This window comes from Urtica dioica, chromosome 9 (assembly GCF_054948205.1).
Source record: "Urtica dioica subsp. dioica isolate 48M chromosome 9, U.dioica_male_clone48M_v1_H2, whole genome shotgun sequence".
NCBI lineage: Eukaryota > Viridiplantae > Streptophyta > Magnoliopsida > Rosales > Urticaceae > Urtica > Urtica dioica.
Genome location: NC_142764.1, coordinates 20,818,493 through 20,837,547, shown reverse-complemented (window position 1 = coordinate 20,837,547; position 19,055 = coordinate 20,818,493). Strand labels below are relative to the sequence as shown.

Genomic DNA, 19,055 nt, shown 5'->3' with positions numbered 1-19,055 from the left:
AGATGCGAAGAAGGCACGGTGCACGGGATCCGAAAGTTCGACGGGTCGGACTACACATTTTGGAGGATGCAGATCGAGGATTACCTGTACGGCAGAAAGCTTCATCTACCATTGAGCACGAAACCAGAGAAGATGGACGAGGCAGAATGAAATCTCCTCGACAGACAGGTTTTGGGAGTTGTTCGACTGACGCCATCGAAGAACGTTGCTCACAATGTGGCTAATAAGAAGACCACAGCAGGATGATGAAGGTCTTGTCTGACATGTACGAGAAACCCTCGACGAACAACAAGGTATTTATGATGAAGAAGCTATTCCACCTGAAGATGGATGAAGGACCGGAGTAGCGACACAAGTGAATGAATTCAACACGATTGTTAACCAATTGTCGTCAGTTGAATTCGAATTCGATGATGAATTGGGAGCCCTAATTTTGCTCGCATCTCTACCGAACAGCTGGGAGCCCATGGGGGCGGCGGTGAGCAATTCGATCTGGAGCGCGAAACTGAAGTTCAACGACGTGCGAGATCGCATCCTTGCTGAAAAGGTGCGAATGATAGATTCTGGAGAGGTCGCATCGAGCTCGGCCTTACACATGGAAAACAAGGGAAGAAACCACGACAAGAATCAGAATCGGAACTCCAGAGGCAGATCGAAGTCACGGAACGGGAGAAGCCAATCCAAGTTCAGACAACCTTTTGAGTGCTGGAACTGTAGCAAGACGGGCCACATCAGGAAGTACTGTAAGGCGCCGGTGAAGGAGGAGAAAGGCGATGCCTACGCTGTCACCGAAGATTTAGTAGATGCGTTACTGCTAACGGTGGACAGCTCGATCGACTTTTGGGTACGACTCAGGAGCGTCGTTCCACAGTACTCCCAACAGCAACAAACTGGAGAACTACATCGCTGAAAACCACGGGAAGGTCTATGTGTGGCTGATGGCGAGCCTCTAGACATTGCTGGTGTCGGCAACGTCAGGCTTAAGATGGGAAACATGCAAGTCTGGAAGATCAACAAAGTCAGACACGTGTCGAAGCTGATGAGGAACCTAATCTCTATGGGTCAGCTCGATGATGAAGGTTATAGAACGACGTTTGGGAATAACTCGAGGAAGGTGTCAAAGGGAGCTATGGTGGTAACTCGCGGACAGAAGACATGCACGCTCTACATGACGTCAAGCTACCGAGACATGGTGGCCGTGGTCGACAACACCGAGAAGACCGAGCTTTGGAACAATCGGCTCGAACACATGAGCGAAAAATGGATGAAGATGCTGGTGAAAGACGGCATGATCCCGGAGCTGAAGACGGTGGAACATCATGTGTGCGAGAGATGTATTCTCGGGAAGTAGAAGTGAGTCAGCTTCACGAATGCGAGCAGATAACTGAAGGCGGAGAAGCTCGAACTGATACATACCAACGTATAGGGACTAACTCATGTCCCTTCACTCGGGATCTCGCTACTACGTACGTGACACTCATCGACGACTCCACGAGGAAGGTATGAGTTTAGTTCTTGAAGAATAAATCTGATGTGTTTGCTATTTTCAAGACATAGAAGGCGATGGTCGAGCTGGAGACGAGCTCGAAGGTGAAGTGCTTGAGGTCCGATAACGGCGGGGAGTACGTCGACTCCGACTTCAAGCAGTATTGTGCTGAGAATGAGATCAATATGATGTGATTGATCCCAGGAACTCTATAATAGAATGGTGTAGCATAAAGGATGAAATGAATGCTGAATGAGCGAGCTCGGAGTATGTGGATTCACTCTGGGTTGCCCAAGACGTTTTAGGCCGATGCAATCAACACGGCAATCTTCTTGATCAATCGAGGACCGAGCGTTCCTTTGGGTTTCAGAATTCCAGAAGAGGCGTGGAATGGGAAGAAGGTGTTTGGTTGATTGTCCTATATTCATATTGATGATTATTTCATTTGCTCTGGTGACACTGAGCTCGGCTATCGTTTCTGGGATGCCGATACAAGGAAGATTGTTCGGAGCAAGAATGTCGCATTCAAGGAGCAGACGATGTATAAGGACGAGCTGAAAGAGAGCTCGGTGAGCAAAGCTCCTGAGGGCGAGAAGTCGACGATCGATCTAAGAGACTTCTCGACGACCGAGCTGAATGAAGACGCTTCAACGACCGAGGAGAGATCAGTCCAAACTGAACGTGGTCGTGAAAGTGAAGACGAGGCTGATGAGGACGCCGAGCTCGAGGTGAATCAGCGAACTCTAGTGACCGAGCTGCGGAGATCGAGCAAGGTGAGAAAATCGGGGCACAAGTTCTCTCCGACTCTCAACTACATCATCCTAACCAACAGAAGAGAACCGGAATGCAACGAAGAGACGATACAGGTCAATGCCTCGACCAAGTGGAAGCTCGTCATGAAGGACAAGATGGATTCGCCGATCACAATCATACTTGAGAGCTGACGAAGTTACCAGCTGGGAAGAAAACACTACACAACAAGCGGGTGTACCAGATAAAAAAAGGAGAGCAATGGAAGCCAGTGGTTCAAGGCGAGGCTGGTTGTGAAAGGTTTCCAACAGAATGAGGGAATCGATTTTATGGAAATCTTTTCTCCGATCGTCAAGCTCGTGACGATAAAAACCGTGATGGGGTTGGTTGCCAAGAAGAATATGCATCTCCAACAAATGGATGTGAAGACGGCATTTCTTCACGGTGATCTCGACAAGGAGATCTAGATGAGGCAGCCCGAAGGTTTCGAAGTGGTACAAGAAGTTTGATAACTCATGAAGCAAGCTGAGTTCGGCAGATGCAAGGCCGACCACTGCTGCTACTTCAAGAGACTTGAAGACTCCTACGTGATTCTTCTTCTCTACATGGATGACATGCTTATCGTAGGTGCCGACCTACACGAGATCGACGAGCTGAAGAAGAGATTGTCCAAAGAGTTCGTGATGAAAGACCTGAGAAATGCGAAACAGATCCTCGGGATGAGGATAAAGACGACCAGATAGGGCATCGAGCTTTCACATGAGGAATATGTGAAGAAGGTGCTCATGCACTTCAACATGGAGGATGCGAGGTAAGTCAACACACCACTGGCTAGCCACTTCAAACTGTCCAAGGAGCAATCGTCGGTGATGGAGGACGAGCTGGCGTACATGGACAAGATCCTCTATGCTTCGTACATGGACGAGGGCGGACATTGCTCATGCAGTGGGAGTTGTGAGCAGGTTTATGAGTAACTCGGGGAGAGAGCACTGGGAGGCTTTGAAGTGGATCCTCCGATATCTAAGAGGCAGCTTGAGCTCGACGTTGATATTCAGGAAATCCGAGCTAAGACCTCAAGGCTACGTCGACAACAGGAAGAGTACGTCCGGGTACGTCTACACGTTTGGAGGGATGGAAATCTGCTGGGTGTCGAGGTTACAGAAGATCGTCGCCTTGTCGAGTTGCGAGGCGCAGTACGTAGCAATCACCGAGGCCACAAAGGAGATGATATGCCTGCAGACGTTTATGCGCGAGCTGGATCAAGACCACGGAAGGAGTGTGCTATATAGGATAGCCAGAGTGCTATTCAGTCGGACGAAGCATATACAGTTGCGATACCACTTCATCAGATCGGTATTGGAAGATGAGGTACTAGTACTCGAGAAGATCACAGGCAGACAGTCAGAACCGAGCTGACATGTTGATGAAGTCAGTGCCATATGACAAACTAAAGTTGTGCTCGACTTCAGTTGGACTCCTCGCCTCATGAGTTGAGTCGCCACTAAAAAAAGGAGACACGTGATGAGATTAGTCTCCAAGTGAGAGATTGTTAGAAGGTGTGGAGCCTAAATAATAGGAGTGAAAAAGTCCCACATGGAAAAAGGAGAGCAACTTTGTGAACTCAAAAAGTGTATAAATAGGGGTCCATAGGGTGTATTCTATTCATCCCAGAAAGAAACACTTTAAGCTAAGTGTATATTGTAAATACCTCCCTGATTTGGTGTGTCTTTTATTTGCTATTGTTTAGTTTCATTTTTTGTTTGTGGGAGGGGTTTCGGCGAAGAAATCCCAACAATCATGACACGCTCAATTTGTTGACGAGGTTCGGAAAATTGTTTACTCCCTTGAACTCTCCTAATAGAATTTGTTGTGAACTATGAATTTCAAGGATTACAAACGTTCCTCAAGAACCCCGTAAATGCTCACAAGCCGAGCTTAAGAAGATATTGGAATCTACCCGAGAATTATCCCCACTCACAACGACTCTCTCTTTCTATCTTTCTCTCTCGCCCTCGCACTGGAATGGAACGGTGTACATGTTGGCCGTCGGTGGTGGCCGAGCTCCGGGACCTGCCGCTGGCGGTGGAGGAATGGGCAGAGCTGGCGGCGGTGGTTGTTGTGGAGGCTGTGGAGGCAAGGCTAGAGATGACGACGAGGGCGGCGACGGTGATGGAGGAGCCCAGCCCCGCCGCGAAGATCAACTTAACCCCATAAATCTGGTTTGTTCCGGGTGTGGATAAGGCACGACTACGAACATCAGGTGAAAGAATGCAGGCGTTCACACCATTCTCGCCTGGGTAGAAGATGCGTTCTTTGTGAGACGAACTTTCGGACACTGTGCGGATCAAGGCACCGCGCAGGTTTTATAGCGCGCACAATTTTCCAGCTCAGCCGATTTCGCACTTTTGAAGCGTTGTGCACTATCCGATCATATTTAATGGCCCAGAAGGCTCCAAAATTAACCCTAAACATGTTATATACAAATTAGACTCTCATAAATCAAAATTTAAGTTTTATTTTATGTTTTATAATAGTGGCTGACTCGTTGGGAGATAGAGGAAGTCGAGACGAAGACTATCGTTCATCGCTGTTCACCACCGCGATTCATCATTTTTCTTTCTTGTCTCTATCTTTGTAACTCCATTTTTATTACGCTTGTATATTTTAGTTTGATTATGGATTTTATTTATTCATTTTGTTTTTCTGCTACTCTCGTCGGCATGAACTAATCCCCAAGAGGGTGATGACTTAGCTTCCTCGATTATGGTTGTGGATTCATTATTTATTGATTGAAGTATTTTTCGTGTTCATTTTCTCTTTTAATTATTTAATTCCACGATTAATGCTTGTGTGAGATTCGCGACTTTATACATGTTTTCTAGGATTGACTTGATGTTTGAGAAATATTAAGTTGATCGTGCATAAGAATTAGGTAACTATAGTACATTCCTAAGACTATAGATAATTAGGCTGTTACGTACTGAGTCGTGTGTACGCTCCTTATCATAATGCTTGTTGTGTTTTTATGAATTGAGATCGAGAGATGGTTTTCTGTATATTGTCATAGCTTGTTAGATGGTTGAGAGAGATTTAGCGATATTAATACGTGAACGTGATTAGTAAAGAAAGAGAACCGAAAAATCGTGCATAGTTTTAAGAATCCCAACCATAGAAAAGTTAGTGAAGCCGTTGCTCTTGTCTTTTACTCATTCATTCCCTTGTGTTATTTTGTGTTTTATTTAATTTGTCGCTTTTAGTTAGTACTCATCACTTTCACTTATTTGGGTTCAATTCGTCACTAGCTAAGTTAATTTTGATTAAGCATAATCTCCGAGTGATCGATTCGTATTTACGAATTATATTACTTGAGCGGATATGTGCACTTGTGTATCAAAAATATCACAACAATCATCATTATTATTTTTTTTTATTTTTTATTTTTCATTAAAGTTATCTATGTCACATTCAGTGACGATTCTTTATTGATACGACTTTGGATTGATACGTTGGTAGCGGACCAGCGGTATCTCAATTAAAAATATGTTGGTGCATTATTCCAACGTAACTAAGAAAGTATATGCCAATATCGTACCCTTGTTGGTGTTTTAATTCTTGGGACAAACGAAGCCAATTTATTTATTATATATTGTTTGGAAAGCTTGGCGTAACATATTGCATAAAAAAAAAAAAAACTATATATATTATTCGTAGTGCATGTGGGCGAAATGGAAAAAAAAACATTGACAATGAAGCAAATATTCTCGCAGAGCTTAAGGGAAGGATGGGGCGATTGGGAGATCCGCGTGCTGGTCATCGTCAGCCTCTTGCTGCAGACTATTCTCATCTTATTAGGGTCAAGAAGAAAACACATGACCACAAACTGGCTCAACTTCCTCGTATGGGTCGCTTACTTATCCGCCGACTGGGTCGCCACCGTGGCACTCAGCCTCCTCTCCATCAAACACTTGCAATACGACGGAGGCGACGATTACACCAAAAACCCGGAGTACATCTTAACGGCTTTCTGGGCTCCTTTCCTTCTCCTCCACCTGGGCGGCCCCGACACCATCACCGCCTACTCTTTAGAGGACAACGAGCTCTTCTGGCGCCACTTCCTCATGCTTCTCGTCCAAGCTGGGGTCGCCGTCCACGTCCTCTTCCGAGCATGGACCGGAAACTTCTTCAACTATCTTTCCCTTCCCATGTTCGTCGGCGGGATCGTCAAGTTCGGGGAGCGGAGCTGGGTCTTGAGGTGCGCCAAAGGGGATTTCTTTCGGACGTCCATGTTCCCGAGCCCCGACCCGGGCCCGAATTACGCGAGGTTCATGGAGGTGTATCGGGCGAGGAAGGCCGAGGGGTATATGGTGTCGCTCGGGAAGATTAATGACGATCCGACGGTGGGGGATCATAGTTATCCCGTCCGACGAAACTTCATTAGTGACGCGGCGAGGTTGCAGGACGCTTTTGTCTTCCTCAAGATGGTCAAGCGCCTCTTCGCTGACCTCATCCTCAGCGTCCATGATGTCGTCAATAGCCGCTCTCTCTTCAACTCCAGGTAGCCCAGTCAATGTTACCAACCATTTTTTATGTTAAACTTTCTTTAACAAAAAATACCATTAATATATATATTAGATTTGTACTTTTGCTTACCACTTGAGCTGGCCTCCAGTGGGGAGGCTTGCACCTGGGCCTGGGTTCGTCCCTCCTAGTCTCTCGTAAAAAAAAAAAAAAAAAATTACCGACGTTTTGTAAATTTTTCGTAAATAATCATAAATATTTCGTAACTAGCAAAAAATATAACGTAACCAACACTATTTACACATATTTATTAAAAATTTACTCTACGTAAATAGATTTGCGTATTGCGTGACTATTTACTAAAAATTAACGAAACATTGATTACTTGGAATTTTCAAACGTTTTATATGGTTAGATAACCACTGGACTCATTTATTAGTCACGAGTCCCTGGTACAGGAAGTGCGAGATGGTTTTCGAAGTGATCGAAATCGAGCTCGGGTTCATGTTCGATGTGCTCTACACCAAGGCGGTCCTGATTCACTCGAGAATCGGCTGTGTTCTTCGTGTCGTCACGATTTCATGCACGGTCTCGGTGCTTCTGGCCCTCTCTCTGGGTGGTGAGAGGGAGCAGAATAAGTCTAAGGTAGACATGATCATCACGTACGCGTTGCTCGGCGGAGCTGTGCTCCTCGAGGCCTACTCATTTTTGTTACTGCTCTCCTCCGACTGGACGAGGCTGTGGCTGAGCAACCACACGAACGCGCCGGTGGTTCTCTTCTACAGAGCCGTATCGGTGATCAACCGCGTATTAAGAATCCGGAGATGGTCTAATCTCATGGCTCAGTACAACCTGATCGAGGTTTGCCGCAAGGACAACCCCGCTGGCTACCCGTGCTTCAGCTTTCTCATGAGCATCCCCATCGTGTCTCCGCTGCTGGAGAAGTATCTGTACCGGAGCTACGTGGAGGTCTCAAAGGAGGTCAAAGAGCTGGTCTTGAACCAGCTCAAGGAGACATTCAAAGACCCGACGATCTCGTCCTCGACCAGCGAGCTCAAGCACTTCTGCTCTCAGCGGGGAAGAGGCGTCCTCGAGAAACGCGGGGAGGCCTGCCTCGAGAAGCTGAGGTGGAGCGTCGAGGACGCCGAGTTCGAAGAAAGCGTACTTCTGTGGCACATCGCGACCGACCTGTGTTACCACCAGAACCGGATCAACGGGGACGAGAGCGTGAAGCAGATTTGCAAGCTTCTGTCAGACTACATGATGTACCTCCTGGTGATGAGGCCCGCGATGCTGCCGAACGGGATCGGGGAGATCCGGTTCCAGGACACGTGCGCGGAGCTGGGCGAGTTCTGCAAAGAGAGAGAGTCGGTGAGCCGAGAGAGGGACGTGCTCGGGGAGTTGCTTGACGTGAGCACGGAGATCCCTCCGTCGGCCGTGAAAGGGGACAGAAGCAAATCGGTGCTGTTCGACGCGTGTCGGCTCGCAAAAGACCTGCGAGGAGCCATGGGAGACGATGAGGTGGACTGGAAGTTGGTGAGCGAGGTGTGGGTTGAGATGCTGTGTTACGCGGCGAGCCAGTGTCGGAGGACACAGCACGCCCAGCACCTCCGGCAAGGCGGCGAGCTTCTCACCCACGTCTGGCTTCTCATGGCCCACCTCGGCATTACCGAGCAGTTTCAGATCTCTAGCGGTCACACCAGAGCTAGACTTATTACCGAGTGAAACCTTTTGCTTCTAATTGTACCAAATTAAAGCGTTTATTATTATTTTAAAGACCAAGAAGGATAAAAAATAAACTTGGTGGTCTTTTTTTTATGTGAGCGATTATTTTCAGCGGCTGCTTTAAATTTTTTGGAAAATAGTATTTTTTTTAAACGGTAAACAATTATTTTCATAAAAAAAATGACTATTTACGGCATAGGTTGTCATGGCTTGTTGATTTTTTTTTTTTTTTGAAACTGTCATGGCTTGATTCTTATCATGAGTTTATTCATCATAATATATAAGTTATCAATTGGTTATAAAAAAAGAGCTTAACGTTGACCAGACGACTACAAGAACGTTAAGATCCCATCTATAAATAATCACCCTAAACTTATATGATAATAGGTTATCAATTGGTTTTAAAAAGGGAAAAAGAAAACCTCAAAAAATGAAAGCGATCCAAAATAAATGATGTTGAATACATTTGCAAGAATAGATATGATCATCTGAAAATGAAACTAAACACCAAATACGAATTTAATAAATAATAAATACCTTATAGTTATCTGTTATCTAACTATTTAAAATTTAGAATTTATAATCTAACACAAAATTTAAATTCGTTAATTAACTAGTTAATTTGTTCTTAGTACGTTCAAGTTTTAATATATAAATATAATCACCATGCTCAAATGGATAAGTTGACTTAATTGGTTATAAAGTCTTGTTGTTTTGTTGAAAAATTACCCCAGCAGCATACTATTTTGTGATATTTGAGGCTAATGTGTTATGTAGTCGTCGTCAATTTATTTCAAATAAACTCATGATGCTGAATGATGAATAAACAAAAAAGAGCGACAGCTTGAGAACTAAAAGAAAACAAAAATATGGTCGATGACAAGCCTGGAAGTCAGGCTCGGTGCGATGCCAACTGTACTCATCAACTCCTTGAACTCCTGGGTAGAAAGTGATAGCACTATTAAATAATGAGTCTAATTGAATTACCCATCAAAAACTTAATTAACACAATTACGACCTATTAATACGATTCCAATTTATAAATTATAACGACCGAATAAATATAAATATGATTATTATAAATACGTTGCATGTACAATTATAGTTATAGCTATCGAAAAATACAGTTATGCTAGTTTAACCGTTAATTAATGAGATTTTACACATATTAAAACAAAGAGAAATATAAAAAGAAAAGTTGGTAGTTTGATTTGTTACAATTTTCATAAAGTTTCGATATCTCCGTGATATTTTAGATTTTTCTGTAATGAAGTTTACAATATTTTGACAAATGGTCTTTACATAAAACTAAAACCAGTCATTTTATTGCAAACTCTAAAATTTCCTCGTCTCGGCGTAAAAAGCAACTAGGTAAATCTCACACCGTTGTTTTCTAAAAATATTAAAGCACACTACATATAATTCCTCCTTTGCAGAAAGATGTCCTATTTTTAATCAGTGTGGCCATCAATTGAGGACGAGCTTGGCCCTGGCATGGCCCTTGGAGACCTGATACTGCTTAGTGATGCCGAGGTGGGCCATCAGAAGCCACACGTGCTTGAGCAGCTCCCCTCCCTGCCGGAGCTGCTGCACGTGGCGGCTCCGGTGGCATTGGCTGGCGGCATACGACACCATCTCCACCCACACGTGGCTCACCACCTCCCACATCTTCCCTTCCTCCCACCCGAGAGTCCTCAAATCCTTTGCCAACACGCAGGCGTCGAACAGCACCGACTTGCTCTTGTCGCCCTTCACCTCCACCCGAGGCACGTCCGTGCTCACCTCCATCAGAGCCGCCCGAGCGTCCTTCTTCCGATACCGACCCCTGAAGAACTCGTTCCCCTCGGCTCTCGTGTCCTGTAACCTGATCTGCCCTATCCCCTCCGGCAGCATCGCCGGCTTCATCGCCATTAAATACATCATGTACTCCGACAGAAGCTTGCTGTTCTCCTTCGCCACGCTGGCCTGGCCGTCCCCGCTGTGGTAGCAGAGGTCGGTGGCGATATGCCACAGAAGGACGCTCTGGTCGAACTCCGACCCGTCCACGCTCCATTGCAGCTTATTCTCCTTCAGCACCGATTCAACCCTCTGGCTCCAGACCTCGCCGGAGCCGCTGAACCCCGGGTCGAACCACATCGACCGCCTCTTCAGCCGTGTGTAGATCAGCTCCTTCAGCTCCATCGGGATTCTCGGCGTGTCCTTGTACCGGCTCTTCTCCATCGCGTCGTACATGCACATTCCCTTCTGGAGGTACTTCCACTTCATCGGCTTGCTCTCGTTGCAGAGGTTTATCAGGTTGAACTGCGCGATCCTGTTCGACCACCTCTCCCGCTTCGGTGGGCACACTTTCGACACCGCCTCGTACAGAAAAACAGCTCGTCCATTGTCGCAGCCGCTCAGCCACAGCATAGCTCTCTTCGAGCACGCCACCAAAGCCAAGGCGTAGATCTCGAGGGTGATAGCTCCGACGAGCAAGAGATAGGTGATACCCACGTCAAGCCCCTCGTAAGGCGTCTTTTCAATGCCGATGAAGAACAGAAACGCAACGAGTGTGGACGAGAAGCTGACGAGACGAGCGAAGCCACCCGGGACAGAGAAGATCACCGCAGATTTTGTGTAGAAGACATCATAGACGAAGCCGAGCTCAATCTCGATGACCTTGAAGACGGCATCGAATGCGGTGGACTGGAAGAAGAACCGGCTGTTGTCCATGTCGTTGAGGCTGCGGATGAGATCCGCAAAGAGCTGCTTAAAGACGTCGAAGAAGCTCTTCGCATTACTCAGATAGTCCTCGCCGCGGAGATCGTCGCCGGTGGCTGGGACAGCTCTCACGACGTGCTCGTTGGGTTTTGGGGCTTCGAACATCTTGGTGGACAGAACCTCGAAGCTCTCGAGCCTTCTGCAGTGATACTCTGCCATGTGGCGAGCGTAGTTGGGCCCCGGTTCGGGCGCCCTCAGCATGGACTTCCTGAAGTATTTGTTGCTGGCCCACCTCTGAATCCATATCCGCTCACTAATCTTCAGAAACCCGGCCACGAACACTGGGACTCCCAGGTAGTTTAGTGCGTACGCTCCGGTCCAGGCCCGTACCACAATGTAGAATGCCACTGTGACCTGTCACACAAATTAATAATGGAGGTATATGATTTTAAAGAAGGTTTTTTATATTAGAGTCCGTGTTCCTACTTATCCAAAACAATTGATTGAGAGAACTGAAAATTATAACGAATTTTATAGTAGTGGTTGATGGCAGACCTGGACTATGAGGGAGACAAAATGCCTCCACCAGAGCTCGTTATCTTCGAGGGAGTAAGCGGTGATGGTGTCGGGCCCGCCGAGGTGTAAGAGGAGAAAAGGCGCCCAGAACGCCGTTATCGCGTGCTCCGGCTTTGTGAAGTCCTCTTTGGCGTCTCCCGCACCGGACAACACTCCCAGCGCCACCATTGCCACCCATTCTGCCGACAAATACGAACACCATATTAGAGTGAATGTCCTACGTGGCGCGGTTTTATCTTCTCATTGGTCATTAGCAGTGTATGCCCTGCGTGGCAATTTGATATTTCCCTATTGGTCAGCCTTGTGGTATAAAAGGCTGACTATGTGTATTAGCCAAACAGTTTTCGAAAATTGAAAAACTCAATTTCACTATTCTCTCCTGCCTTTTCCTTTGAGTGTTCTTTTGAGTTCTTCTGAGTTCTTTCATGGTATCAGAGCACACTAGGTTGCTGATATGAGTGAGCAAAATTTTTCCGCACAAACTGAGGTTGAATCCTCTGTTGCAATTGGATCTAAGATTGTTCCGATCGCCTTCAACAACGCCATTTCCGTGAAGCTCGATGTGACGAATTTCCTCGTGTGGCGAAAGTAAGTTTTAGCCGCGGTGAGAGGCTACAAACTCCATGGATTTCTTCTCGGCACGAAGGCACCTCCTCAGAAATTTCTCTTTGACTCCGACAAGAAGATCGACAATGTTAATCCTCTGTTTGACGATTGGGAACAACAGGATCAACTTCTTGTTTCCTGGCTCTTGTCTTCGATGACTGAGAGTGTTCTACGACGAACGATGAAGTGCGAATCCTGCGCTGAAGTCTGGAGTACTCTAGAGATCTACTTTGCAGCTCAGGTTCGAGCGAAAGTATCTCAGTACAAGATGGAACTTCAACGATTGAAGAAGAATTCGCTTTTTATGAACGAATTCTTGCTCAAAATCAGGAATCTAATCGATCTCTTGAGCCTCGTTGATCATGATATAGGTGTTGGAGGTCATTTGGATGCTATTTGTGATGGATTGCCAGTCGACTATGACACGTTTGTTCTTGCTACAACAGCACGGACCGATGAGATCAACATTGAAGAGTTTGAGTCACTTCTCCTTGCTCAGGAAGCTCGAGTTGAAAGTCGTCTCAAGGATCTGGACTCCACAGCTATGAAATCAGTAAATGTGGCCTCAGCTAATCAGGAGAAGAAGAAGGCTGATTCTCAGGTCTTCTCGACTTTCAACAACATCAGTCACTCCAATTCAGGTTCCTTCACCTCGACTGAGAGAGGTCGTGGCCGTGGACGTGGTCGCTATGGTCGTGGATCTGGAAATCGACCTGTGTGTCAAGTGTGTGGACGTGTTGGTCACGCTGCTCTTGACTGCTACTATAGGTTTGATGATTCCTATCGTTCTCAAACTCCGTCGTCTAATCGTGGCGGCTTCTCTCGAGGTCGTGGCGGTTATCAGAACTTTCAAGGTCGTGGATCTCATCCTATGGCAATGATGGCTGCTCCGTCCTCATACAATTCTGATCCTCATTGGTATCCTGATTCTGGAGCTACTCCTCATGTCACTGCCGATGTTGGGAATCTAGCCTATCACAGCGACTACTTTGGTCCTGATCAAGTGCACGTTGGTAATGGTAAGGGTTTATCTATTGAGCATATTGGTCAAACTCTTGTTGTCTCTCCTTTCACCTCTCGAAAATTGTCTCTCTCTGATTTGTTGCATGTTCCAGAAATTACTAAAAATCTTCTTAGTGTCAGGAAATTTTGTGTTGACAATAACGTTTTCTTTGAATTTCATCCTTGGTTTTGTCTTGTTAAGGATCTGAAGTCTCGTACAATTCTTTTGGAAGGCAAGGTTAAGGATGATCTCTACGTCTTTGACTCCAATCAAATGTCTCTGTTGAAGTCTTCCTCAGATATGTCTTCTTTTCAGCGTTTGTCTTCGGCTAAGTCTGGTTTGTCTCCTGGTCATTTAGTAAATTCAGTCTCCATGCCTAGGGATTTAAATGTTTGGCATGCTCGCTTAGGTCATCCTTCGTCTAAGATTGTCAACACTGTCCTTTCCTTGTGTAATATTTCTGCTACAAATAAGAGTAAATCTGATGTGTGTTCTTCTTGCTGCCTTGGCAAGATTCATAAGTTTCCATTTCCTAGGTCTATTACTGTGTATTCATCTCCTCTTGAACTCATTCATACTGATCTTTGGGGACCAGCTCATACTATTTCAAAGAATGGAAATCGTTACTATATTTCTTTCATTGATGTCTACTCTCGTTTTACTTGGATCTATATGCTTAAACAAAAGTCTGAGGCATTTCATACATTTGTGAATTTTAAGAACCAAGTGGAATTGTAAACTGGTCTGAAAATCAAAGCTATTCAATCTGATGGTGGTGGTGAGTTTCGTGTATTTTCTAAATTTCTTGAGACTCACGGTATCGTTCATAGGATATATTGTCCTCACACTCATCAGCAAAATGGTTTAGTTGAGCGTAAACACAGACATATTGTAGAGAATGGCATTACTCTCCTTGCTCATTCGGGTATGCCTTTTGAGTTTTGGGATGAGGCTTTTCGTGCAACAGTTTATGTGCACAATCGTTTGCCCACTCATGTGCTTAACAACAAAACTCCCCTTGAACTTTTTGCTAAAACTAAGCCTAACTTTGCTCTTCTACGTGTGTTTGGCTGTGCCTGTTTTCCAAACACTCATCCCTATAATGCTCATAAACTTGATTTCAGATCAGAAGAGTGCACGTTCCTTGGCTATAGTTTGAATCATCGTGGTTACAAATGTCTCTCCCACACTGGTCGTGTTTTTATTTCTCGTGATGTGATTTTTGATGAATCTCGCTTTCCTTTCAAGTCTCTCTCACCGCTGTCTATTTCTTCTCCCATTGCTGAGCCTCCTTGTCCAGCTCAGATTCCTCTTGTGTGTTCTCGTTTTGAGTCGACCAATGTGCTTGATAATCCTGTTGTTTTGCACTCACCCTCTGAGGTTATAGATGTGTCGCATGAGCAGGTTGTTGCTCCTGTTGAGGTCTCAGCACCATTGGTGTTGCCTGCGTCACCTGAGCCGTCCTCTGTACCTCTCCCACGTGTACCTGAGTCTTCTAATGTTCATGGCATGTTGACAAGGAGCAAGCATGGCATTCACAAACCTAGAGTCTTTATTGCTTCAGTTCAAGAACCTTATAATGTCAAAGAAGCTCTCTCAAGCTCAGGTTGGACTGCGGCTATGAAAAAAGAGTTAGATGCTCTTCACCTTAACTCCACGTGGCGTCTTGTTCCCTGTCCAGTTGATAAGAAAATCATTGGGTGTAAGTGGGTTTTTAAGGTTAAAGAGCACCCTGATGGATCTCTCAACAAGCTTAAAGCTCGCCTTGTGGCTCAGGGGTGTGGTCAAGAGGCTGGTTGTGATTATAGTGAGACTTTTAGCCTTGTGGTCAAACAGACCACTGTTCGTGTGCTGCTTACTTTGGCTGTCTCTCACAACTGGTCTCTCCGTCAATTGGATATTGATAATGCTTTTCTCAATGGCGATCTTCATGATGAGGTATATATGCGTCAGCCACCGGGGTTTGTTGATCCTCAGTTTCCAGGCTATGTGTGTCGACTTCAAAAGTCGCTCTATGGCCTCAAACAGGCTCCTCGTGCTTGGTACGAGAAGCTTCAGACAGCTCTTCTTCACCTTGGATTTTCTGTGTCCAAGGCTGATCACTCGTTGTTTCTCAGGCATTTTGGCGGTTCCTCTGTGTTTCTACTGGTTTATGTGGACGACATCATAATCACAGGCTCGAACTCGTCTGAGGTTGAACTCCTAATCTCTAATCTCAAGTCGTTGTTTGCTCTCAAAGACCTTGGCAAACTGAGCTACTTCCTTGGGATTCAAGTGACTGAAACTTCCTCTGGCTTGGTGCTGTCTCAAACCAAGTATATCCTTGATTTGCTGTGTCGAGCTAAGCTTCAATATGCAAAGCCTATGTCTTCTCCGATGACTAGCGGTACGAGATTGTCTGCATTTGGTAGTGATCCGGTTGCTGATCCTACTTTGTATCGAAGTATTGTTGGTGCTTTGCAATATGCCACGATAACGAGACCGGAGATTTCCTTTGCTGTCAACAAAGTGTGCCAATTTATGCACAAGCCCCTAGAGTCTCATTGGAAGGCAGCTAAGCGAATTTTTCGCTATTTAGCGGGAACGCCTGACATGGGGTTGTGTATTCAAAAATCTTCTCATATGAATATCACTGGGTATGCTGACGCTGATTGGGGATCTGACCCTGATGATCGTCGTTCCACGAGTGGATTTTGCGTGTTTGTCGGCTCGAATCTTGTTACGTGGTCGTCCAAGAAACATCATACCATCTCGCGGAGTTCCACTGAGGCTGAGTTTCGTAGTATTGCCTCTATGGTGGCTGAGATCACCTGGCTTTCTGCTCTTCTTCGCGAGCTCGGAGTTCGTCAATCCAGACCACCGGACGTGTGGTGTGATAATCAGTCCGCTGTCTTGCTCTCAGCCAATCCTGTCCTTCACGCTCGAACTAAGCATGTGGAAATGGATTTGTACTTTGTTCGTGAGAAGGTTACACAGGGTCTTCTTCGTGTTAAGCATGTTCCGGGTCATGATCAGATCGCTGATGTCCTGACCAAGGCTCTTTCAAGATCTGCTTTTCCGCGGCTTCGATCCAAACTGATGGTCCAACGTCTTCAAGCGTGCACATCAGTTTGAGGGGGGCTATTAGAGTGAATGTCCTACGTGGCGCGGTTTTATCTTCTCATTGGTCATTAGCAGTGTATGCCCTGCGTGGCAATTTGATATTTCCCTATTGGTCAGCCTTGTGGTATAAAAGGCTGACTATGTGTATTAGCCAAACAGTTTTCGAAAATTGAAAAACTCAATTTCACTATTCTCTCCCGCCTTTTCCTTTGAGTGTTCTTTTGAGTTCTTCTGAGTTCTTTCACACCACACCACAAATTTGAACCACTTCTGCGGCGATGTCTTCCTCCTATTTCCCGCCACAATCAGGATCGCTTGGAACGCAAGACTCGCCAGCACCACACCCCGGATCTCCCATTTGCTCCACAAGTCCCTCAACTTATCCGAAAACATCTGCGTCATCTTCTCTACAGTAGTCCCTTCCTCTTGATCGCCGAGCTACTACTAAGCGTGGTAGTATTTGGGGAAAGACCCGACTTCTTGGACACAATTCAAGTGCGTACTTTCAAGTGCGTTATAGGTGGTGTGGGATGAGAGAGATCGGAAATTAGGGGATCAGGTCAGAGTTGCAAACGCCTGGTCTTTTCGTTTGCTTCATATTATTTATCTATTTTATATAATCAAATTAATTGGTGATAAAATTGGAGACCATTAAGCGCTGGTACGATAAACATGAGAATATATCATATTATCCTTGTGTTTAATCGATGCGGCCACTATTCAAATAACTTCTAGAAATATCATATTTACCCGTTAGCTTCATTATTAATATCAAATTTATACTAAAAAAATTGTATATTTTTTTTAAGGAAGCTGTTAATAGGGAATTACCAACTAAACTAAGTTAGGTACCTCTCAAAAAATTGTATTGTCTCAAATACCATCCTTTTCATAACTTTTGTTTATTTTCTTAATCATTTTTTTTTAAAATAGACAGATAATTTATTTATTAAAGGTATTTTGGTCTTTTAGAATAGAACTATTAAGAAAATTCAATAAAAAAATTTAAAAAAATAATGGTATTTGCGTCAACAAAACTTCTTATAATATAAATTTGATATTAATTGTATTATTAGAAAATATGTCTGACATTTTTAAAAATGATGGGTGTAATCGATCGAATTTCGATTAAACACTTTGTGTGATCATAAAGAATAAAGAATGTCACAAGAAAAAGACGTCGGGATTTTTTGTGTGAACAAGATAAGTTTGAAGAAGACGAATGAAAGAGGAATTTGTTGATCAAGAGAAAATACTCTTCTCGTCAGTTTTTCATTAATTTATGAATGTGTACATGTATCTGAATATATACACTTTTATGATCTCTAATTGACGTCTAACAACCTAACCGCTGTAACAGAAACCCAGCTCACTAAACCGACTCTCAACTGTGCCAGCGTGTCACGTACTTTCTCCATGCTCATTGGCTTCGAGCTCGGTTAGCTTGACTGATGACGTGGATGCTGCTGGTTCGCTATTACCCCCCTCAAACTATACGGCGATTCCTTGACGTGTAGTTTGTCCCTTAGCTTCAAGAAGCGAGTGACAGAGAGGGTCTTTGTGAGCAAATCAGTTGTTTGGTCAACCATGGGCACATAACGAATTTCAAGCTCGTTACGCAAAACCATATCACAGACAAAGTGGAGATCAATCTCGACGTGCTTGGTGCGGGCATGAAAGACGGGATTAGCAGCCATTGCAGCGGCTCCAATGTTATCACACAAGATGATCGGAGTTAGTGAGACACAAACATGTAGCTCACAAAGGAGTGACCGAAGCCAGGCAATTTCAACTGCAACGTGGGCAAGGGCACAATATTCAGCCTCCGTTGAGGATCGAGCAATCACACCCTGTTTGCGCGAGCTCCAAGACACCAAGCACCCGGCAAAGAACACGCAATAAGAACTTGCAGAACGCCGATCATCAGGGTTACTAGCCCTATCCGCGTCTGCGAAACTGGTGAGATGAAGGGACGGAGCTGGCTTGAACGTCAAGCCGTGTGTGATTGTGCCTTTGAGGTAGCGAAGGACACGTTTGCAAGCAAGCCAGTGAGCAGAAGTTAGGGCTTGGAGAAATTGACTCAGGAAATTGACAGCGTGAGCAATATCCGGACGTGTCATTGTCACGTATTGGAGGGCACCAATCGTGCTCCGATAAATGAATGGGTCGTCCATGACCTTGCCGGTGTGCTTGGATAGAGAGACGCCATGAGCAGCAGGACTTGGACACGACTTCACACCTGTCATATTGAGACGACGAAGAAGATCAGCAACGTACTTCGACTGAGAGAGATAAAGGCCAGTCGCGTCTCTGGTGGCTTCAACTCCAAGGAAGTAGTGGATCGAACCAAGCTGTTTGAGGGCGAACTGAGCATGAAGATCAGTGGTTAATTGAGCAATAACCTTGTCATTATTCCCGGTGACGAGGATGTCATCAACATACACGAGTAGTAGGATGTACACCCCGGCACTGGCGAATATGAACAACGAGATATCGGCTTTGGACTCAGTGAGTCCCAAATGAAGTAGAGCTTGACGAAGACGCTCGAACCACGCTATCGAAGCTTGTTTTAAGCCGTACAGAGCTTTA

General features: G+C 45.2%; 2 protein-coding genes across 2 annotated transcripts; one reads left to right on the top strand and one right to left on the bottom strand.

The window, feature by feature from the left end:
- Positions 1-5,982: 5,982 nt before the first annotated feature.
- On the top strand, positions 5,983-8,528 carry LOC149385692 (uncharacterized). The gene is made up of 2 exons (XM_089626391.1): positions 5,983-6,791; positions 7,213-8,528. Exons 1-2 carry the CDS (start codon positions 5,983-5,985, stop codon positions 8,477-8,479), a joined length of 2,076 nt encoding a protein of 691 aa, XP_089482517.1. The 3' UTR covers positions 8,480-8,528.
- Positions 8,529-9,856: 1,328 nt separating this feature from the next.
- LOC149385691 (uncharacterized) lies at positions 9,857-16,868 on the bottom strand. The gene is made up of 6 exons (XM_089626390.1): positions 16,714-16,868; positions 15,606-15,861; positions 15,012-15,506; positions 12,406-12,458; positions 11,735-11,972; positions 9,857-11,593 (listed from the first exon to the last, which is right to left on the bottom strand). Exons 1-6 carry the CDS (start codon positions 16,866-16,868, stop codon positions 9,947-9,949), a joined length of 2,844 nt encoding a protein of 947 aa, XP_089482516.1. The 3' UTR covers positions 9,857-9,946.
- Positions 16,869-19,055: the final 2,187 nt, after the last annotated feature.

Bases quoted from the DNA above. Each gene is read 5' to 3' on its own strand.
- LOC149385691 (XM_089626390.1), bottom strand. From the start codon at position 16,868: ATGACGCAGATGTTTTCGGATAAGTTGAGGGACTTGTGGAGCAAATGG. The intron at 15,862-16,713 runs GTGTGAAAGAAC...CTTTGTTGACAG, and splicing joins TGGTTCAAATTTGTGGTGTG to CAAAGGAAATCTCCGGTCTC. The intron at 15,507-15,605 runs GTCTTTGAGAGC...ATAAACCAGTAG, and splicing joins AAGTAGCTCAGTTTGCCAAG to AAACACAGAGGAACCGCCAA.
- LOC149385692 (XM_089626391.1), top strand. From the start codon at position 5,983: ATGAAGCAAATATTCTCGCAGAGCTTAAGGGAAGGATGGGGCGATTGG. The intron at 6,792-7,212 runs GTAGCCCAGTCA...TCCCTGGTACAG, and splicing joins CGCTCTCTCTTCAACTCCAG to GAAGTGCGAGATGGTTTTCG.